The 23,167-nt window shown below is 41.8% G+C and overlaps 1 protein-coding gene across 1 annotated transcript; it reads right to left on the bottom strand.

The window, feature by feature from the left end:
• Positions 1-20,732: 20,732 nt before the first annotated feature.
• On the bottom strand, positions 20,733-22,901 carry N7508_002892 (GMC family oxidoreductase; the record flags this gene model as incomplete). Its single annotated transcript, XM_058460958.1, has 3 exons — positions 20,733-22,272; positions 22,338-22,766; positions 22,846-22,901. 3 exons carry the CDS (start codon positions 22,899-22,901, stop codon positions 20,733-20,735), a joined length of 2,025 nt encoding a protein of 674 aa, XP_058321535.1.
• Between the last annotated feature and the right edge of the window lie 266 nt (positions 22,902-23,167).

The raw sequence follows: 23,167 nt of genomic DNA, 5'->3' as shown, positions 1-23,167 counted from the left end.
GAATAGGTAGGCCTCGCCTATACCCGTGGGTAAGCGGGTTTTACCCGACCTATACCTATTTCTTGGCGGGTTTTGGGTCCAAAGTCTATACCCGAGGTCGGGTATAGGTTTTGATAGTTATACCCGACCCGACCTACGGGTTACCCACGGGTTAATAAACAGTGCAAACATAGAGAATCTCGTGATATACACAAATTGTGCATTTTTTTGGCTATATTTATATATATTCTGCTTATAGGTAGTCACGTTTATAGATACTAGATAGCAAAATAAGTGTGAATAGCTTCAATTTTATCAAAGACTAATACTCTATAAACTAATCGTTATAAACCCGTGGGCGTTTTCGAGATCTTCCTAAGACACGCTATTAGGTCTTAGGTAGGGGTATATTATCCTCTTCTAGCTCTTTATTATCCTTACGGCCCTTAATATCCTATTGCAATATAATACTCCTTCTAGGCCTCGAGATAGAACCGCAAGACCCGCGTACCGCCCCGCCCCGCCCCCTCCGCGGGGCGGTTCTTAGTTACAAAGTTTAGACCCGCGGGGCAGTTTTAGGATAAGTAGAACCGACCCTCAAAGTTGCGGTTCGACCTAGCGGGTCTATAAATATAACAAATATCTAAAACCCCGTGATACGTATATTTTATATAGAATCGGCCTATATTTTTTAGTATTTTGCTTTTAGCCTAGTTATATTTATAGATATTACGGAAGGTTTTAATATAACTATTCCTTTATTAAGCGTTAACTAATTTCTGCCGAAATAGTCTTTATTTCTACTAATTATATACAAAATCCTTATCCTATCTTAAGCGCTTTAGAACGCGCCTAGACGAACGCCGCTAAGTGCCACTTTCCTCCTATAAGTGGCTATTATTAGGTAGAGGAACCTCGTCAGTATTATCTAGTTAGATAAGATTATCTAACGTGGTCTCGGCTCGTCTCTTCCTAAGTGTACGCTTACTAGAAGGTTAGGTAGCTTTAGTAGTAGAAGGATCTTCCTTATTATCACTGATTGAATCAAATCCCTCCTCTTTCTTCCTCTCTGCATCCTTTCGCTCACTCTCTGCTTGCTTCTCTTAGGTAGAAAGGTACTCCTCGATCAAAGTAAGCTGTTCTGACTCTATATCAAATTTTGCTGTACACATAAATATTATCAAATCCTAGATAGTCTGCGGTTTTAGCGAGCCTTGTCGATAGTGATAGATATCGCGAGCGGAGTTAAATAACCGCTCAACGCTAGAGCCACTAGCTAGGGTAGTAAGGACGTCTTGGGCGAGGCTTGCTAGAATAGGATATTCCTTTTGGTGTTCCTTCTAGTACACCCGAGGGGTTGCCTATATAGTACCTAGTAAGGTTAGTATAAGGAAACCGAAGGAGTATATAAGAAGTAAGATATAGAGGGATAGACTTACTACTTCTAAGATACCGCGTGAGCTTATCTATAGTAGTCGTTTCGGACTAGAGGGATTCGGTAGGGGTTATAAGGATATCAATATTAGATATATCGTTTCTTATAGACTAGATCGTTAACAGAGACTATTTGTAGCGCTCTTAGTAAGGCTAAATATAAGTCTCTAGGGACTTCCTATAGCGTGGCGCCTAGTAAGGCTCCTATTCCTTTCCCGAGAAGAACGCTAGCTTATTCTATAGTCCTAAGATAGTCGCAATTAGACCTCGGCAAGGACCGCAAGGGACCGGACTAGACCGCGGACCGGACCGGACCATATAGGGCTTGGTCCTTACTATCAGGACCGCTAGGCGGTCCTAACTTTTATAGGACCGCACCACTACGGTCCGGTCCGGTCTTGCGGTCCTACAAACGGGACAAACATATAGAACCCCGTGATTTACATAATTTATAAAGAATCTATTGGTATTTTTTAGTATTTTACTGTCATACTTTGTTATATATAGCCTAAACGTATTCTTTCCAGAAATTTTGAGTACTTTTCTAGAAATTACTTATATGCATGATTCATGTTGAAAGGATCAATTGTCCTTTATATCTATTAATTATATACAAAATCCGTATCATGTCTCAGTCTCTTTAGAATACGCCCTAACGAACGCCTCTAAATGTCAAAATTAGGTAGAGGGATCTTATTATTATCAATAGCCCTTCTCTTCCCTAGCGCTCGTAGGCTAGGCTACTTAATAGATACTTCTGCAGAAGTTTCTATTGTAAGATCTTCCTCGTTATCGCTAATAGGATCAAACTCTTTATCCTCTTACTTAGCATTATCCTGCTCCTTCTTCGAATGCTTCTCTTAGGTAGAGAGGAACTCATCTACTAGCGCAAGCTGCTCAGACTATATATCAAATCTGGTTGTACACATGAACATCATTAAGTCCTAAATAGTCTATAGTCTTAATAAGCCCCGGCGATAGTGGCATATATCCCGAGCAGAGTTAAAAAGTCTCTCTACCCTAGAGCCGCTAGCTAGAGTTGTAAGGATTAGACCTTGACATTTCCCATGGGACGCCTCCCATGGGACTGTCCATGGGAATTCCCATGGGACTAAACATCTATGGGAAATTCCCATGGCGGGACTAGACTCCCGTGGGAACTCCCATGGGAGTTATGGGAATTCCCATGGGACTGTAAACAATGCAAACATGAGCTATCTCGTGACTTATATGAATTATGCATTTCTTGGCGGTTCTGAACGGTATTTCATTTACAATAGCTTTTTCTAAACGATAGATGATTTTGGACCAAGTAAAATTTGGATTCTTATATATATACAAAATCTTTATCTTCTCGCCTTGGCCGCTTCTGACCTCGATTTCTTGTTGCTATCCGTGTCTGTGTATTATTTCCCACCGCGGGTTGGTTCTCCTTATTCTCCTTATTCTCCTTAGTATCTGATATAGACGTAGTGCTCTTTCGTCTCTTTCTAAGGACGCGTTCACTTAGTATTTGAATAACTAGTTAGGCTTGTGTCTCGCTACTTGGCTCTTCCTTATCGTCACTAATCGTAGTTAGGGTTTCCTATAGAAGCTCTTCCTCCTTATTCTCCTTATTGGCCTACTTCTCTTCACGAGTATAGCCTCTATCACCTAATCCAATTTCGTCTTATTTTATCTAGAAGTTCGAGATATAGCGAAACATCATTAGATCCTAGATAGTAGAAGCTTGAAGGGAGCCACGCCGATAATGGTATATATCACGGGCGGAGTTAAAAAAGCGCTTAACGCTAGCCCCTATAGCAGGAATTGAGAAAATATCCCGTGCTAGACTAGCAAGTGTAGGATATTAGTGTTGGTGAGAGCGCCAATAGTTATAGGGGTTAAGATCTTTCTATCGTCCTATATAGAAGGTTAGACTATAAGCTTTGAAGCACCGAAGCGGGTATTTATACCAATATTTAGATAATCACTAAGCTCACTTTCAAAGCCGGCTCTCTAGGGCTGATTTTGTAGAGATCGATCCTTATTGAACAAAGCATCAAAATAACTCGCTAGTTGACTTAAAGTATCTAGTGGCGAGGGTAGCGAGGGTAGTAGAGGAGACTCTTGCTAATATTTAATTAGATACCGCCGTAGAGATTCTTTATACCTCCGACGCTATTCATAGTTATTATTAGCCTAGTCTTTCTCTAAGAAGAATTCGAGCTTATGTTCTAGAGCAAGAATTGTCCCAATCGCGAAGAGATAGCTATAAACTTGCTCTATCTTATTATAGTAGATAGATAACTTCTCCTTTCTTATATAAAAGGCGTGGAGCATTACTTTTTTCTAAGCCACCCTTTTCCGTTAAAGCTAACGAATTGACTTCTCAAAATACTTAAAAAGTACGTTGTATACCTTGAAGATATTGTAGATTGTGATATCTTTGATTTTTGATAGACCGGTTGTCTATTTGTAGAATGGCTATATGATTTGGAGAAGGTAATCGATCTATCGCTATTCTTCTAAATCTAGTTTAAACCGAGGCTAGTTATGCTCGATATAGTATTTATCGAAGATCGATATAAGACGTTTTGCTTGTCTTAACATAAGAAATATTGAGTTCTAGCGAGTTCGAATATCTTGTATTGGAATTAGCTTCGGCTCTTATACTTAAAGGTTGAGAAAAGTATTACGGCGTTAGGGACTAGCATTAATAAAGATAGTAAGGCCACGAATCTATATATGATATATTAGAGAATGGTACCACGAATTGGTTTATTGAGATTTACCTTTGAAAGTGTGTACGAAATCCCTTGCTATTATTAGATAGCGCGGAGTGACTACTCTTAATCTTCTAACTATTGGCGGTCGGTTGTGTCATTTTTTGGGTTAACCTTTATTGAACCAAGGAGATCACGTAGGCTGAGTTAAATAATATACGCGAGGCAAGGAATCCGGACGATTGGTGTTTGATTAGGCATTTTAAGAGAGTTAATCGAATGTTGGATACTCTTAACTATAGTAGTGTTATTCGACGTATTATTAGTGGTTACTACTAATACCCAATCAACAATACTATACTTTTGGAGTAGTGCAAAAACCGTAGCACCAAGATTAGCACTAGAGTGTATTCTATGTAATAGCTCGAATCCGAGAAGGACTTCACGAAACTTCTAGTCATAATTAAGAAAGTACCTAGTGATAGCTATAAACGCCTATTAGAACGGTGATATCTAGTAATTAAGCGCGATTAAGAGTTTTGCGCCTTGCGGTAGTGCCGATAGAACCTTTTCCTAGTCCTCCTTTACTATCGTGTGAAGTCGACGTCGTGTAGTTTTAGGTGAAAGTAGTTCAGGCTTTGAAGGGCAAAGCTAGGCTTCTGCAATTAAATCTTCAAAATCACGATGCGCGAGGAATTGGAATAGAAGCGAGGATTTTGCAATCAATGTAACTTGTATACGTTCCTACCGATCGATATCGAAGACCTTGCTTTTATTCGGGGTATATTGAGCCTATAGATAGAGATAATTATTTAGTAGTAGTTCTGAATAAGTAGGTAGTAGATTATTTATACCGCTGATTCTAACGATATTTGGATATTCTGTTGCCTTGAGTTCTTCTTAGAAGTACGCTGATATAGGCCTACTGCTCTATGACGCTTCATAGAATTAGTCCTATTTGATGTTGACTAAGGATATAGAAATGTCTTTCCACACTTCCGACATAAAACCTTTGGCTCACCGGTAATAAAATAGGCGACTTAGTCAAAATCGTCCTAAGTATCTAAGGTACGTTTCGTATCCTAGCGAATCCGTTTCTATGTCTCCTCTGCTTATATTTGTACCCACTATTGAACGAATTCGTCTTTATTTATTTCGGTTCGGATCACCTAGAATTGCTTGTTCGGAGGCCCGCCACGCTCGAGAGCGAGAGGAGCGGAAATAGGGGTAATAAATTGAGACCTAGGTAAAGAGGTAGAAGTTCGCTGGCTATTAAAGGGTTCGTATACAAGGGATTAGTCATCTAAAAAGAGTAAGGTAAGATTAGGCGTATCGCTTAGGAGCTACGAGAAAGGGCTAGCATTAGAAGACTAACTCAATTCAGATATATTAGCGTGAATATAAGAACGTGAAGGATTATCTTACCAAGTAGAAATCGTAGTATACGACCGTAGAAGATACGATAGGGGTATAGTCTCGGACTAAGAGAAGTGTTTAGATCTATCATACAATAAGTAACTACCCCATAGTAGACGATAGTCTAATTGGTAGATTGGATAGGATTTCCCATTAGTCCCGTAGGAATTCCCATTAGTCCCGTGGGAATTCCCATAGAACTCTTGTTAGTCCTATAGGAAATTTTTATAGTCTAATTATCCGCTAACCATAACACCACAGAGTTTAAAATCAATATTTCAAGTACTAGATCTTATAACCAACCGTAAGCCGCTACCTAGGGCTATATATAAAAGCTAGTAGTAAGTTATAGAATAGTCGGATATAGATATCTCTATTACTCTATTAGGCAGAATAAAAAAGGCCTTAGATTCTAAAGAAAGTCAAAATCCTACCTTGGATATATATATATCGTGGTAGTGAGACTACTATATACATTACACTACCCTTCTAACTTCCTCACTTTCTGACTTACCTCAGAAATAGAGGCTACAAATAGCAAGGTACACATTTTGATTTTTAGACTTAGATCAGAATACAAGGTGCCTTCTACAATTAAAGGGAAATAGTTATGTTCGAGCCAGTGGCCCCTTGTTTTTCAATTTTTTTTGGTAGTTTACATTATTTCAGACTAGTTTTTCCGTAGCACCTATTAGTTATTTCCTAGAAGAAGAAATTAAGCGAGTCTTCTATGCAAGAATCTATATCGTGGGAATCTTCAAAAGAGGACCGGTTGTAGTCCGAGCCTAGATCGGAGAGGACGAGCTTCTCGAACGAAGAACAGGAGATAAGCCAATTATCAGAGGCCCTATCTCCACCAAAGTTAGCCTTGCGGGTCGATAGGTCATAGTCTTTTGATACATCGGGTGACCAGGTGCATAGACTATTAGCTTTAGCGCCCTCTATAGCGCTATCTATAGGAAAAGCACGCTTCTTGCCCCTAGTGCTTGGCGTAGTAGACTCGGTTAAGGTTCGGGAAGCTTTAGACGAGTGGATCGGCACCCGCGGGGAGACACTATTAACCTCTATATAGTCAGTGTCAAAACACTAGCGGTCGGTGAAATGTACTAGTCCTAGGTTATGATAGTCCTCGAACTCGGTTCGCGCAGCATAGCTTAGAGCGACGCCTAGTATATCACGAAGAAGCATCTTAGATAGCCGGGGGACGTTTAGTAGTTCAGCTTCAAGCTAACTAGCCTATATTGCTTGGTCGAGGGGAGCGGGATTGCTATCTTCGTCGGCCGAATTTTCCTTAGGCTATGGCGATACCCACTAACTAGGGGGACTTTGGGTTTTGTGATAGATCGCATTGTGGAGTGTCTCAACGTATACCGCTAGACTATCCCGGAATTGGGCCGCAATTTAAGGAAGAACCTTCTTAGTATAGTTTGCTTCGATCCACCTCTAGATAGTGTGGTCTTAGAATAGTAGCCAGGCAGTCTAGGGGGTAGACTGTCTAAGGCGATAAACGCGCCTAATAGTCTGAAAAAAGGAATTGTAGTTAAGCGCGGGCTCAAACAGAATAACTCGGCTATATTTATGATGCATATTCAGGCTAGTTAACCTATAATTGTACGTCGTTAGGAGGACTTAGGCCGTCGAGGCGGCTTCTGTAAAGCGGGTCATAGCGGCCGTGCGTAGTTTAGTGGGCATACCTACGCGGATCTCCACAAAGTCGAGCGAAAGTGCGTTAAGGAACATTGACACAAGCCATATTGTCATAGGCCAGTTGCAAAACACCAAGAAGCGGGGGCGATCTCCCACTAGATTGAATACACCCTCGGTAGCAAGAAGGTGTAATAGATAGCGTAGACGTAGGCTCTCGTGCGCGAGGTAGATAGCCTAGGCGGCACGACTAGTCGGCACTCGAGCACTGCGATCTTCACTTATGCGTTCCCAGAACACTCCAAAACCATGGTCGGCACCCGTCGAAACATAGGTAGAAATATTAGCCGATAGCGCGTTAGTAGGGTTATTGCGTAGAAACAGCTCTAGCTTGGGAGAAACGCTAAGGTGACATAGACGGCGGAAGATCGCCTAATCCATCGACTAGCCCGAATCCTAAGACTCCGGATTGCTATCTTCGGGTTGAAAACTCTTGAGGCGCTTATATAATAGATGATAGATCTCATTATGGTTACGTTGCGCCTACGCGGTGTATCTTAGCTCTACCGTCTACACGGTAAGCTCGGGAATCTCGGATCCAATATACAAGGTAGCTCCGTTAGCACCGATCATCTATTCGCCTATCTCCCTACGAAGGCAACTAAGACGAAGGATAATTAGGAGAACCCAATATCCCTCGGTCGGGGTGAGGTAGGACTTCGTAGCAATTGACACTAGTCCTTTCGGGCTTAGGAGATAGTATAGTCGCTAGGCCGCCAAGGCTAGAACCTCTTTCTCCTAAGACTATAGGCGATACTAGGAAAGAAGGTTGTCGTAGTGGTTGGGTGGAGCCGTAGGTGGAAGCTTCGCCGGGGTTTCTTTGATACTAGCCCACTCCTCCTTCTAGAGAAGGCTAAGGTATCCTACGATATCTAGCGGCTTATTCTATATTAGAGTTACCGTGAGAAACTAGATAGTATTGCGCTGTAAGGTAGACACGCTCCGATACTAGCGGGAAGAGATAGTTTTCACACGGTGTCCTTTATCGTAGATCACGCGTTCAAAATAGAAATTCAATAGTGGCTAGAACTAACGGCGGACCTTCTTCTTCTAAGACTTTTCGAGAGCAGCCTCGGGATCTAACAAACCGGAGGTGTCGTTATCCTATAGGACGGCAAGAACTTTAACTACTTCTTGGCAGGCAGATATCATAGGTAGAGTCCCTAGTAGAGAGCTAGGTAGAGAACTAGGCACTTGGTCGTTATCTTTATCTACAATATCTAAGTTATCCTTATTCTAGTAGTCGTAGTCTAGCACCGCGGTATCCTTATTGTGATCCTAATTGACTCGCTTTGGAGTAGGTTTCGTGGTGCTATCCGGAAGTACCTCTATAAGTGTGCGTTTGGCCTATATGGTATATGAACTAAGGATAATAGTGCGGCTAGTAGCGGAATCATTGGTATCTATCAAGGCGAGCTCTTCGCGGAGACGAGTAAGGGTATTTAGCGTCTGCTTTTTGCGCATAGCATCGCCTATACGGCCAGTAAAACCGTGAAACACCTAGAGGGTAAACGCATTACCGAAGTGAGCTTAGATTTCGTTCGCCTATATATCGATCAATAAGGACGGCACTAGGATCAGAGTAGGTCGGAACGGAGCTAGATCGGCCTATGCGATTTGGTATTGGGAGGCCTACCACACGAGAGATAAGGCTATAAGTGTTTTGCCTAAGCCGCATATATCCGCTAGGATACCACCGGCCACTAGACTTGCTTCCTAGTCAAGCATCCACGATATAGCTGTAACTTGCCAAGGCATAAGAGTCGTAGGAGGCACTCTATACGTGTTCGGGGGGGCGATAAAGCTATCACTATTGGAATCAATCGAGATATAGGCATAGGCGAGACTATCCGTGAAGCTTCGCGGGGTAGCAGAGACGGTAAGACTTAAGCGTTGTTGATAGACCCACTCGGGTAGATCTAGGATCTATAGGGGGCGATCGTTATAACTAGTCTTTAGCTGCCGGTCCCGGTAAGTGTGCTTCTCGGCGTTTTCATTGGCAATTTCGGCTAGTGCTTCGCTCGACGAGATCAGCTTGTTGGCGGAAGGGGTTTTTAGATTAGCTAGGAGGTCCGATACCTAGGAAGTCTTGGTAGAGGGAGCCTAGTAAAGAACATATTTCTGTGCCTATTTCCCCTTAGTAAGGGCGTGAACAAGGCTATCACGGTTAGCGGGGATAAGTGGGGCTCGAGCCAATAAGCTTGTTGTGGGGTAAGCTAATATATAGGCAATACTAGTGAGTAGGGATAGGTAAGGGGCGCTATCGAAAAGGGTTATATCGAGGAGGTCGATATCTAGTGGAAAGGTGTCTTCGGTGTCAACAGGATCTATTTAAATGCTGTTAAGGACAATAGCGTTCTCCACACTTAATATAGTAGCTATAGTAGCTACGGTAGAAGTCGTGCTAGTCTAAAGTTTGGGCACGGCTAATTGCGAAGACTAGGGTACCGTGTTAATATAATTCTTGTTCTTCTTAATATTGTTTGCAAAGAAAATAAGAGTCTTCTATATATATAGAACCTCTTTGGCGTCAAACGAGAAGGGGGATTTAGTGACCTAGGATACCTTAAACATATCGGTGTTACGGGTGCGTATCAATCGAACAATCCACTAAAGTGTGCGAATCTCGAAGAGGCAGGACGAATCGACATTGTGCTTTCTAACCGTGGGGCGCTAAGAGTCAGCGAGAGCAGGACTCTATTTTAGGGTATTATCAAAGGCGTGTTTGATAATAGAGAAGCGGATCTACTTCTGGCTAGCGGAGAGATTTAGATAATCAAAGGAGTTAGCACGATTAGCGGCGAATTAATCGATAATATCGCGAGAGTGTTTGAAGTTTAGGTCGAGGCTATAGATTTTGTGCAGAGAGGCTATAGTTAAGAAACCATAACAACCAGCAAGCTTTAAGGCTGAATTCTCGATAGCCGTGATAAAATCAGGAGCATAGTTAATATTACCAACTAGCTTGGAGCGGCGGGTTAAAGCTATAATAGTGTATAACGCGGGGAGATACAAGAAGGGTGATTCTAGTGGTCAAATAATAGAACGGCGATAGTGTTAGTAGTAAGGATACTATAACGGTATTAGTGATAATTCATAAAAAGCCTTGAATTCTGACGGCCGTCAAAGATATAGGCTAAGGGATATCAAAGGTAGATAGGTAGGAAATAGCCTTAATTTCTGATATCCGTTAGAAATATAGGCTAAGAGGATACTAATAGTGGGTAGGTAGGAAATAGCCTTAAATTCTGACGGACGTCAAAAAGGTAGACTAAGAGGTATTAAAGGTAGGTAGGTAGAAAGAGCCTTAAATTCTAACGGACGTCACGTATAGTAGTGATAAGGGTGGGGAAAATAGAAGATAAGGTTTGAAAAGGGGGAGGACTTCGTATATATACCTTCCAATCTAGCACTTATAAGGTTATTAACCTCTACAAGCTTACTTTCTGACGGACGTCAGAAAGTCTAGGTACGGGATATTAGTCGATTTATGTCTTTAGTATAGTCTCTACACAAAAATATACATATATATAGTATCCACAAAAGAAGTTTATTTAAGTTGGTTATAGTGTGGTGTGCAATAAAACAGTGATAATATTAAAGACAATATGTTAATAGTGCGATAAACTTGACCCTAACGACGACTTTGTAGTAGACTATAGAAGTTAGTCAAGTAGTTCTTGCCTTAGACCTTATTAACACAGAGCTTGACCTTGCGGAAAACATGATCCTCGTTATTCTAGAGATCGGCTAGGAGCCGGCGGCTCCGAGCCGCCGGTGCGGTTGACTAGAGTCTTGCCGCCTAGTAGCTCCTATTGAATTATAAAGAAGAGAGAATTAGAATAAGTGTTGTATTAGCCAATTTATATCGTTAGTGATATAATAATATTAGAGTAGGTTTACTTAATGCTCAGAAAAGCTTCACTTTCTGATTTAAATTGAAGTTTCTTTCACATAGATGTCTCTGTTTTAGCCCTCACTTTCTAAGATACGTTAGAAAATATAATAGATTAGTATTAAGGATAGTTAGATAACGAATATTGATATTGGAATAGGTGTACTAGATGCTTATAAAAGCTTCGCTTTCTGATTTAAATTGAAGGTTACTAGGTATAATATCTCTATATCAGCCCTCACTTTCTGAGGTAAGTCAGAAAGTGTGAAAAAAATAGGATTAAGGTGACGAATGTTCATATTAAATGATACTGAAGCTATACTAAATAATCACAAAATTATAGTCGGAATATATCAAAAATAATAAATACTTGGTTGGTTTGGATACTCGCTAAAACACCTTTAAATTACCGTATTCTATCATGATAACTCAGCGATTTATCCATCATTATTATAAAAATAATGTATAGATAGGAAATTTTTTTAGTCCCATGGGAGTCCCACGGGAATTCCCATGGCGGGACCAAATTTTTTTTTTACTCCCATGGGAGTGGGTCCACGGGACTAGACCTCTGTAGGAATTCCCTTTGAGGATGTCAGGGTTATAGGATCATGTGATAAGAGGAAAGGAAGTAATAAAGAAGAGAGTAAGAAGAATAAAGTGAGAGAGAAGAGTATAGTTATTTATTTCAGTCGGGGTATCACTCTCTATTTATGTTATTTCCCCTAGGTGGCAAATGCTCTTGCCACCTAGTTGATTTATCAGCATTGGTAATTTGATTTATCAGCAGATGCTTCTAGTTCTTTCTATTAGCTTCTATTGCCGATAGTATCCGAAGGTATTCGGTTATAGCCGAGATCTCGGTTCTTATTGGTTCGGGATCTTATCTTATAGATAAGATCCACTATATTATAATTGGTCTTATAGGAAAAAGTGGCTTTTTCCTACCCTCCATTATAAAAAGGGTTCTTTTATAGTCGTATAGACTTCTTATATTGATAAAGACCGTAAGGACCGCATAAAGACCGCAAGGACCGCATAAGGACCGCAAGGACCGCATAAGGACCGCAAGGACCGTATAAGGACCGCAAGGACCGCATAAGGACCGCAAGGACCGCATAAGGACCGCAAGGACCGTATAAGGACCGCCAATAGATCGCCGAAAGACCGCAAGGACCACCAAAAGACCACGAGGACCGTATAGAGACCGTATAAGGACCGCTAACGGACCGCCAAAAGACCGCAAGAACCGGTAGAGCTTATTAGATCCTGCAAATAATCTATATCCAACGCGCATGAATCGGCCTAAATGATAACAGCTATTAGATATCTAGTAGGAATATCAACAGTTTCCAGGCAATAGATAGGCTCAAATTCTGACGGCCGTCAGAAATCTAGTGGGGATATCAACAGTTTCTAGGCAATAGATAGGCTTAAATTCTGACGGCCGTCAGAAATCTAGGCTAGGGATATTAATAGTCATGACTCTTCCTAAGCGTACAAGTGCTCCGGTGTAGAAAATATATATATCTTTGCATGATCAGAAGTAAATTCTAAAATGTCAACCACAATAGTCCGAAATCGAAAGTTCATTCGTAATTAACTTAATACCAAGCTTCATGAAATCAGATATAAGGTAGTTTCAACTATTTTATTGATTGTTAGACCTGATTCATTATCAAAATTTGTGTAGATACCAGAACAGTGTTAAATAACGGTAAAAAACGTGGCTGAATAATCAGTTTATACGACCAAACAAGGAAGGTCTTGGCATAATTATGAAATTGCGGGGGACCGCATAGGGGACCGCAAAGGACCACGGGGGACCGTGGTGCGGTCCTGACTACTTTGAAAAAAGACCAAAGACCGCATGGTCCGGTCCCGGTCCTCAAAGTTGGGACCGGACCCGGTCCTTGCCGAGGTCTACTAGCGCCGTAAGAGTTTTATGAAACTTTAGACGGAAGAGCCAAAGCTTATGCCTATCCAAGATATTTGGATACGCTAGAATTTAACGTTCCTAATACTCCGGCGTGCCCGGCGGCTATAGTCTACCTTTGATAGCTTTTATGCTAAATTTAACCTTACTAATATAAAGATAGATAGACCTTGACATTTCCCATGGGACGCCTCCCATGGGACTGTCCATGGGAATTCCCGTGGGACTAATTTTGGTCCCATGGGAGTGGGTCCATGGGACTAAACATCTATGGGAAATTCCCATGGCGGGACTAGACCCCCGTGGGAACTCCCATGGGAGTTATGGGAATTCCCATGGGACTGTAAACAATGCAAACATTAGCTATCTCGTGACTTGTATAAATAATGCATTTCTTGGCGGTTCCGAACGGTATTTTATTTACAATAGCTTTTTTCTAAATTAAAGATATACTAAATAATCACAAAACTATGGTCAAAATATATCAAAAGTAATAAATATTTGTTAGTCTCAATACTCGCTAAAACACCTTTAAATTACCGTATTTTATTATAATAACTCAGCAATTTATCCATTATTATTATGGAAATAATGTATAGATGGGAAATTTTGTTAGTCCCATGGGAGTCCCACGGGAATTCCCATGGCGGGACCAATTTTTTTTTTTACTCCCATGGGAGTGGGTCCACGGGACTAGACCTCTGTAGGAACTCCCATGGGAAATGTCAAGGTCTAAAGATAGATAAAGATAAATAGCGATAGGTTAATTATCTTCTCTTAATCACCTATCCCTTCTTTAAATTCACTTTATCTCTCTTAGCAACTATAGATATTACCGTTTATAACGTTTTTGGTATCTACAATACCTTGTTCACTTATATTAATAAGTAGACTTCCGCAGAACCCAGCTCAACCCGGGCCCAACCCGGGCCCAACCCGGGCTGGGTTGGGTTCTGGGCCGGGTTCTCTAACCCAGTACTGGGCCCGGGCCCCTAGCTAGGTTCATAAACAATGCAAACATGTCAAGACTCGTGACTACATAACTTGTGCAGTTTTTGGCTGTATTTTTGGGTATTTGACTTGTAAGCAAGGCCTCTTTCTATAATCACTGTTTAATTTAATTATACGTTTAATAGATTCCTAAGGCTACAGGGCTACAATTCTGACGGCCGTCAGAAAATAGGGTTATTAAGCTATATTGCTAGTTTTTTTGACGGCCGTCAGAATATAGGGTTATTTCGAGGCTTTTTTGAAGATCTATAAATTGGAGAGCTTCAATCGATTAACCAACTAATAGTACTCGAATATATTATTATCGCAATTCTTTCGCTTCCGTCCTAACGCACGTACTTAGGTGTTATTCACTAGCAATAGCACCTAGGGTTTACGTATAGTCGGCCCTTTAAATATAGTCAATAAAGCTTTATCTAGCTCTATCTCCTTATCAATTGAAGTCTCCTATTCCTCGGTATCACTGATTGGCTCGATCTCAATGTCGTCGAGGTTATCATCCTTCTCTTCCTTTGCTGCTTCTAGCTTATTATAAGAGAAGAACTTCTTAAGAAGTCTCGCCTCTTGTTCTTCTATGTCAAACCTTAAGGTACAAAAAAATATTATTAAATCCTCGATTGTATAAGACTTTATTCTTCCTCGACGGTAATAGCAGATATAGACCTTGACATTTCCCATGGGACTAGCGAAAATCTAGTCCCATGGGAGTTCCTACAGAGGTCTAGTCCCGTGGACCCACTCCCATGGGAGTAAAAAAAAAAATTTGGTCCCGCCATGGGAATTCCCGTGGGACTCCCATGGGACTAACAAAATTTCCCATCTATACATTATTTTCATAATAATAATGGATAAATTGCTGAGTTATTATAATAAAATACGGTAATTTAAAGGTGTTTTAGCGAGTATTGAGACTAACAAATATTTATTACTTTTGATATATTTTGACTATAGTTTTGTGATTATTTAGTATATCTTTAATTTAGAAAAAAGCTATTGTAAATAAAATACCGTTCGGAACCGCCAAGAAATGCATTATTTATACAAGTCACGAGATAGCTAATGTTTGCATTGTTTACAGTCCCATGGGAATTCCCATAACTCCCATGGGAGTTCCCACGGGGGTCTAGTCCCGCCATGGGAATTTCCCATAGATGTTTAGTCCCATGGACCCACTCCCATGGGACCAAAATTAGTCCCACGGGAATTCCCATGGGAAATGTCAAGGTCTAAGCAGATATCCCGAGCAGTATTAAATAGCCGTTTAACGCCTACCCCGGTTATAGGGAAAGAGAGGATATTACGCGCAAGAGTAGCAATTGCTAGGAATCGCGCTTAGTTCTCTCGCCAGAATGTAAGAGGAGCAATTTGAATAGGATCTAATCCGAAGTTAGTTAGAATTCTAAAAGGCTTAGCTTAAACGTACCACTATCAAGATAACGAGTTATTTTATTAGTAGCTATGCTTCCCTAGGCATTGCTCCTATCTAGTATCGTATCAAGCTTCGATCCTAGCCGAGCTATTATTTAAGAGCTATCTAGTGACTAATCAAGGGCTAAAAGCTATTCTTAATATAGAATCAGAGCTTCCTAGAAGGATGAGCGGTACGTGTCACGCTATTTCTGATCCTAGTCATTAGTAAGAAAGAACTTAAACTTGTTTACGGGCGCTAGTATTATACTGATTATATAGATATATCCTCGAATATTATCGGTTTAGGAGTAGTACTTATCAAGCTTTAACCGACTAGCTTCAAGTGCGTAAAGTATCTATTTCTTCTATAGCATACGCTTACGTCGTAGCTACTTTATTAAACACTCAAGATACTCAAAGAGTTTATTGTAGATCTTGAAGACGTAATGCGTAGTAATATCTCGAGTCTTCGATAGCTAAGTTGTGTAGGCGAAAAATGGCTTAGTGATACAAAGAAGATAGTTAACTTAACGCCACTTGTCCTTATAGAGTAGTATCTCTTCGCAATCATACTCTGCACAAAATAGCGCAAAGATCGGACGTAGACGTTTTGCCCGACGTAGTATTAGAAAGGTTGAATTCCACCGAGTCCTTATATCTTGGATCGGTACTAGCTTCACGGTGCTTATCTAGAGATTGTAAAATATCTCCCGGCGCTAAGGGCTTACGTTCATATAGATAGCAAGATAGCGGACCTTGTTCAATATAAAGGATATCTCACGATTCCGATGCTGCGTATTTAAATAAGCTAATCTTGATTGCTTCTCTGTCTATTTTGTCTTAGTTAAGTCATTTAGTGGAACTATTTTAATGCGATTAAGGAGCTAGTTTAGACTAAGTTAGATAACGTAAGCAAGGTATAGGATTCGAACAATAATAACATTATCTGATAGACCCTGTTAGAGGGAATCAAATAATGTCTTATTGTTTGAAGTATTGTCCGTTGTTAACCTAAACACTCGGGCTTTAAGGTTATACTCGATCAGAGTTTAAAGAAGAATATTGCTTAGATTCGCGCCTATATACGCACCGTAGAGAGGTTTGAACCTAAGTAGTACCTTACGATATACCTAATCAATATCTACAAAGTAGCCTATGATTGCTATAAACGCCTATGAGAATAGAGATATCTAGCAATCAAGTGCAATTGAGATTTTCGAACCAATAGGCAGTGTTCGAAGTATCCGCTCTTGCCGATCTTTAACAATGCTCCCTAGTCGGCGACGAATTATATTAGTAGATAGGATGATCGGAGGTGATAGAGCGGTACGAGCCCGAGAAATAAGACGCTGAAATACTAGATACTTAATAAGATAAAGTAGAAGCCGATTGAGTGTGATAAATTGTAGGATATCTTTTTCCTAGGCTATTTACGAGAACGGTATTTCGATATCTTCCTAAGTTTAGTATTACTATTAGTAAATAAAATCGAATAAAAGGGTTACTCCGAACGTACTGCTTGCTTTAGAAATTTGGTAATCTATGATTTCTTTGTATATCCGCTCTTTAAATAAGCCGCTATCTTAAGATGTCTCTATATTGTCGATATACTATAATATTGTATTTTACCTATAGCCTTCGTATTAACTATATTAGGGTGCTCAAGAATATTTCCACAACGTTGGTATATAACCTTTGGTGCACTATCTATACTATAAGCAACCTGATTGTAGTGGCTCCAAATCTCCGAATAGCGCGTTAAGTCCTAGACAATCTTGCTCTTCCTCCTAAAGTCGGTTTATAGCCACTATTCTACCTATTCGTTATAGGTCATTTTATCGTAGAGAATAAACGCCTTCCTTCGGTCAGGTCTAACGCGTTGTAAGAAGGATAGGAGTATTGGCGGAATTGTCGGTCGGAGGAAGTTAGTGTCAAAGGGATCGATCGTATACTAGCTACTAGAGGGAGTCGCTAGGTGGTTTAATAGCGCAAGATAGCTGATATTATCTATATCGCCATTAGACCTAGACATTTCCCATGGGACTAGCCAAAATCTAGTCCCGTGTCCATGGGACTAAGTCCCATGGGAATTCCCACGGAGGTTTAGTCCCACCAGACCCACTCCCATAGGACTAGATTTTTTTTTAGTCCCACCATGGGAATTCCCATGGGAGTCCCATGGGAGTATAAAAATTTCCCATGAGTTTAGGCTATTTTTAGCCTATTTTAAAATAGCTATAATAGACTTAACTTAGCCTATAGGGCTATAAAAAGTGTATAAACCGTTTAAACGTAGGATATATTATATATTATCCTAACTATTTAGGAGATATATAGAGGGGAGAGATATATATAAGCACTTCTAGTTTGTATGTAAATCGCGTATTTTTCGTACTTTGTAAAAAAAGTTAAAATATAAACTTATTTTATAATATCTATATAGAAATAGCTCTTCTAAATAGGTATTACCTACTTATAACTAAAATTACCTATTTATATAGAATGAAAATATATACTAAACATAGATTACGTACGTATTTTACTCCCATGGGAATTCCCATAAGTCCCATGGGAATTCCCACGGAGGTTTAGTCCCACCGGACCCACTCCCATGGGACTATTTTTTTTTTAGTCCCACCATGGAAATTCCCATGGGACTAGACCCACTCCCATGGGAGTCCCATGGACAGTCCCATGGCGGACGTCCCATGGGAAATGTCAAGGTCTAATCGCCATCATAAAGAGAGGACGCGAAGTTAGACTACTGGTTTTGTGACATGATAAATTGAATAAGTGTAAAATAAGTGATAGAGGGGGAATAGAGGACTTACGGAGCAATAATATCTAATGACGGTGTGTAAATAAAGCAAACGCGATAGATCAATTTAGAAGAGGACCTTAAAACGTATCCGCGTGGTTTATTGGTTATATTACTCCACCTCTATATCTATCTAGCCCAATAACCTAGTAAGAACCTAGAAAGCCTACCAAGAACCTAGCAAAACCCTAGAAAGCCTAGCCAAAACCTAGAAAACCTAGCAAACCCCTAGTAAAAACCTAGCAAAAACCTAGAAAGCCTAATTCCACCCTAGCTTCCACCTAAGATCGTCAAAAAGTTTTATCCTGCCTTACCTATCCGGGTTTATATAAGTACTTAAAAAGACCTACAATCTATATAATCTTACTAGCTACTAGTCGAATATAGTGGAATAATAAAGAATATAATTAGTATATATAATATATAAGATTTAAAGTAACAATACCCGAATTCCATAGTGGTTTTTTCAAGTATTTATAGGTATACAAACACTGTATATTGTGAAATATATATCCGCACACTATATATATTTACACTATGATTTCTGACGGCCGTCAGAAAACCTGTAGTGTCGCCTATAGAACTTATCTACGTATATCTAATATAAGGTCAATAAAAAGGTCATAAGTCAAATATTATGAAAACCATAGCAAAGTCTGACCTTTCTGAGCCTAAAGAACCATAACTACTTATTTAAGGTTGATCATACGCGTTTATAGCTTTGAACACACTCTAGTTATACTAGAAAAGTATGGTGGTTCAAGGTATAGATCAAAACCGATGTAAAAAACAGTGAGTTATCTTGATGACTGAGCAGTTTTATGATTGAAATAATGCAAAAGTTGGGCCGAGTTGGGTCCAAACTAGGTTTACTAGGGGCCCAGTGCTGGGCCCGGGTTGGGCCCGGGTTAATGAAGTTCAACCCGGGCCCAGGCTGGGTTGGGTTCTGGGCCGGAACCTTGGGCCCAAAATGGGCTTTGCGGAAGTCTAAGGACAATGCTTGCAATCTCACTATCGAAAATCAGCCCGTTGGCCTAGTCGAAAGCCAGACACCTAGGAAGGGGGCTGTGTGTAGATGCCAAGAGGTGGGCTGTTTCAGCTAGGGGGGTCGTGGCCCAATGGTGCTCTTCTCTCGCCCAACTAACAGGGTCAGTGCGGCGGTCGCGCCGGCCCGCAGGATTCTCACCTAGTTCTCACCCCGTCTATAGAGCACTCACCCTTGTCACCCCCGGTCGCGCGACTCTCACCCTAAACTCACCCGGGCGACACCCACCCAACTATTCTCCGCGCATAAGCCACACGCCGGTAAGTTAGTAGTTAGGTGGGTGCCCACTAGCGAATCCTTACTGTTGTATGTTTTTTTGCTTTTTGTTTTTGCTCTATGCGGCCAAGTACGGGACACCCTGTACCGTTTCATGCCTTGTTTTTGTATTACCTGGGCCTAAGCTGGTCTTCGGGTGGAGGATCAGCAATGAGCTTCTCTGCATCCTAAAATGCGTATTACTACTCTTTCTACTGCCTGTATTACCCTTGCTCACTAGGACTGGGGCGATGTGATCATAGTTGCAGATCCTCAAAGTGCCAAAACATTGATTAAAATAACGCGGGCCACGAGCTTGATTCCGAAAGAATAATTTGAATATAGTAGCAGATAAATAAGGCGACTAGATGTCGATAATACTTCACAAGTTTCGATGATCTGTTCCAGATTGCGAAGGCTGAGCTTCACTTTAGCAACGGCGGTCTCCAAAATATGCTTGAGTGGAAATTGTGGTTCCAGCCGATTTAAAGCCCGTTCTAAGACTGCAGTGTACACTTCCACCCAGGAAGTGCCATTTCATGCGTCAGTTGTGCTCTAACTTCGCTTTACTTCTTTCGTCTCTTCTTCGCCCGTTTTCAAGTGCCTCGAGTGAACCATTTAGATCATCGAGAGTGGGGATGTAGAAGGACATATATCCACTGTTTTATTTGATATTGTAGTGGTGAATCCCGTGACAGTAGCATGTTAACGGCCTGAGGTATCATAAATGCCTTAGCAGACATGCAGTCTTCTCCTGCATGGATATCTCAGCATGATCTAACAACCTCAATATGCCTATAGTTATTCACCAGACTTCTTGATTCATGATATAGCGTCAGGCCCAGTACGATGTACACCTTCAGAGACTGTTCTCTACGTCTACATCAGGCCATGGGAGTGGTTGTGTGATCTCTTCGTTAGTATCGACCCGTCTGCTATGTCAGACTGCCATCGTGCCATCCCCGTTTCAACATAAATTTTCAAGATGCTAGGATTTATGAAAACTTTCAATATTAACTAGCTTCACTCTTATCCTACAGTATCCCTCATTCGTGCTCTACCATAGACAAGAGAACAACATCATGCCAGGTACAAAGGTGATAGATAGTCTGTCACGAACGACATCAAACGGCTTCGGCAATAATAACTTCAGCAGCCTTCTCACTGATCATGTAGATAGGCAACGCGACATAGTATCCGGGAATCTTTGGGAACACCGAGGCATCCACAACACGCAAACCATCAACGCCACGCACTCTGAAGTCTGAGTCCAGCACGGCATTTTCATCACTGTCCTCTCCGATAGCAGCAGTGCAGCAGGCATGATGACCCCAAGCCTCCTGCTTGATGAAGTCTTTGACCTCTCTCTCGGTGGTAACGTTGGGACCCGGCCAGACCTCGTCGAATCCACCGTCGAGAGGAACGAGATCATCAAAGATTGTGCGAGAGAACTCCACAGCTTCGTAAACAGCCTGGAGGTCTTTCTCATCGGCATCGTTCTCTGTCACGCCGGAATCAAATGAGTTGAAGGTAATTTCGGGCATGTCGCGGGGGTCAGTGGAGCGCAGCTTCACTGTGCCTGCGTTGTTGCGACTGCGTGACTTCAAAGTGATCCAAGTCCAGTGTTGCGCATCTTTGAGACCTTCATATGAATAGTTGGGATAATAACCAGGGAAGTTGACAGGGGCCCCCGAAATCAGCAGATCCGGCTCATCCTCGGCGACGGACGACTTGCGGATGATCGCAATGGCAATTCCATTGGTGGTATAGGTGCCCTTGAACAAAGGATCATTGTCATACTGTTCCAGACAGGGATCGGGCATGGTATACATGAAAGTGCATTTAGAGGTGAGGACGAAATCAGTCGGGGATTTTCCAATTGTGCCGATCTCGTAGCGGTCTTGGAGATTCGAACCAACGCCGGGCGAGTTCACCAGCGTGGAGATACCCAGCTCAGACAGCTCCTCATTTGGGCCAATTCCACTAAGCTTCAACAATTGGGGCGTGTTGAATGAGCCTGCAGATAGAATTACCTCACGAGCAGCATTCACACTACCAGGTGTACCGTTAGAGGATGTGCGAGATGCGCGGGGGTCCGCACGATAGAGGCTCTGACCCAAGAGATAGTCCACACCAAGAGCACGCGGCTTGGGTCCAGAGGTATCAAAGCTGACCTTGGTCACTAGCGTGTTCAGCTGAATGTCAAGATGATACTTGCGAGTGCCATCCGAGTTGACGGCATTGACAGTCTTCATGAGAAACTCTCGTGGGCCGGTACGCTTGTACTCGGGAACATCCACAGCAAGAGGCACCTGGTATGGGCCGGTATAGTAATCACGTGTCGGTGAGGCGTTGTTTAGATCGCGTAAAAGGACACCTGCAAGGCCCGTCACAGTGTTGACTATTTTACCCAACAGAGTCTGACCCGCAGCTGTCGCACCGGCAAGAATGAGAGAAAGGAGCTTTTGGTCTTCAATGACGAGACGCAAATCGGTCAGACTTGTGGTGAGCCATCCTTCAAATCCATGACCGAGCAGGCCGCTCGGGATATATCGATTACGCTCTAATCGTTCGAAGTATCCTCGCATGTTTGAGGCAGACCAGGACTCATTGCCAGTGAGAGCGGCCAAGTGCTCCCAATCATTCTCGTACGGGTAAATAGTACTGAGGTGATTGTTAACCTTCAAGCTCATTTAGCCTCTTGCTTGCATAGAAGGATGAAGACTCACATCATGGCATTGTGGGCAGAGCAACCTCCCAAGGTTCCTGCCCTTGGATACATGATGCCTAAAGGTTCAGAACCATCAGGTGCATCAGGTCCGACATGAAGTCCCCCTCCAGGAGTCCGGTATGTCATTTTGGTGTCTTCCTCCTGGCGTGAAGTATTCGAGTAGTGGTTCACAAAGTAGTCCCATCTCATCGGCTCATACTCGGTGGACTGTAGCTGCAAGGCAGGGACGATTTGCCGGGTAGCATTACCCTGGTCATCACCGGCATCCAAAAGAAGCACTTTATATCCGGCAATTGCCAATCGCGCTGCTAGAGGACCACCACCAGGACCAGATCCAACCACCACATAGTCGTATTCGGATGACGTGGAAGCATCACCAGAGGACCTCTTATATGCATCATGGTGCCGGGGGTTTGAACTATGACTTCTACAACATTTGGTTAGTTTCTGACATGATGTATCCAAGTTGGCTTCGAGGGAAACGCCTATAGAGGTATGGCACATACGAAGCTAGCACAACTGAAAGAGTGGATAATAACCCAGCCACTGCAGAGAGACGCATGGCGAGTGGTTGAGATAAGGGAAGACCTCAGAATAAAATCCCGAAAGAACGAAAATGAAAGCGCAACACAACACAACAATAGTCAAACGAGGTAAAGACAGAATATATGAGATTCAAAAGCGGCTTGTATCTACTACCATCATCAGCTATTATAAGCCGAGAAGCCCTGACCCCTGGGACTCTCTACAGGACCATCCCTGACCGTATTCCTACCGTGCTTTCATTCTGCTTGCAGTATGATCGACATCGCCATTCTATTTTGAAGT

The sequence above is a fragment of the Penicillium antarcticum genome (genome assembly GCF_028974205.1).
Source record: "Penicillium antarcticum strain IBT 31339 chromosome Unknown utg000003l_segment0_segment0, whole genome shotgun sequence".
Taxonomy (NCBI): Eukaryota; Fungi; Ascomycota; class Eurotiomycetes; order Eurotiales; family Aspergillaceae; genus Penicillium; species Penicillium antarcticum.
This window is presented reverse-complemented; position numbering and strand designations above follow the sequence as displayed.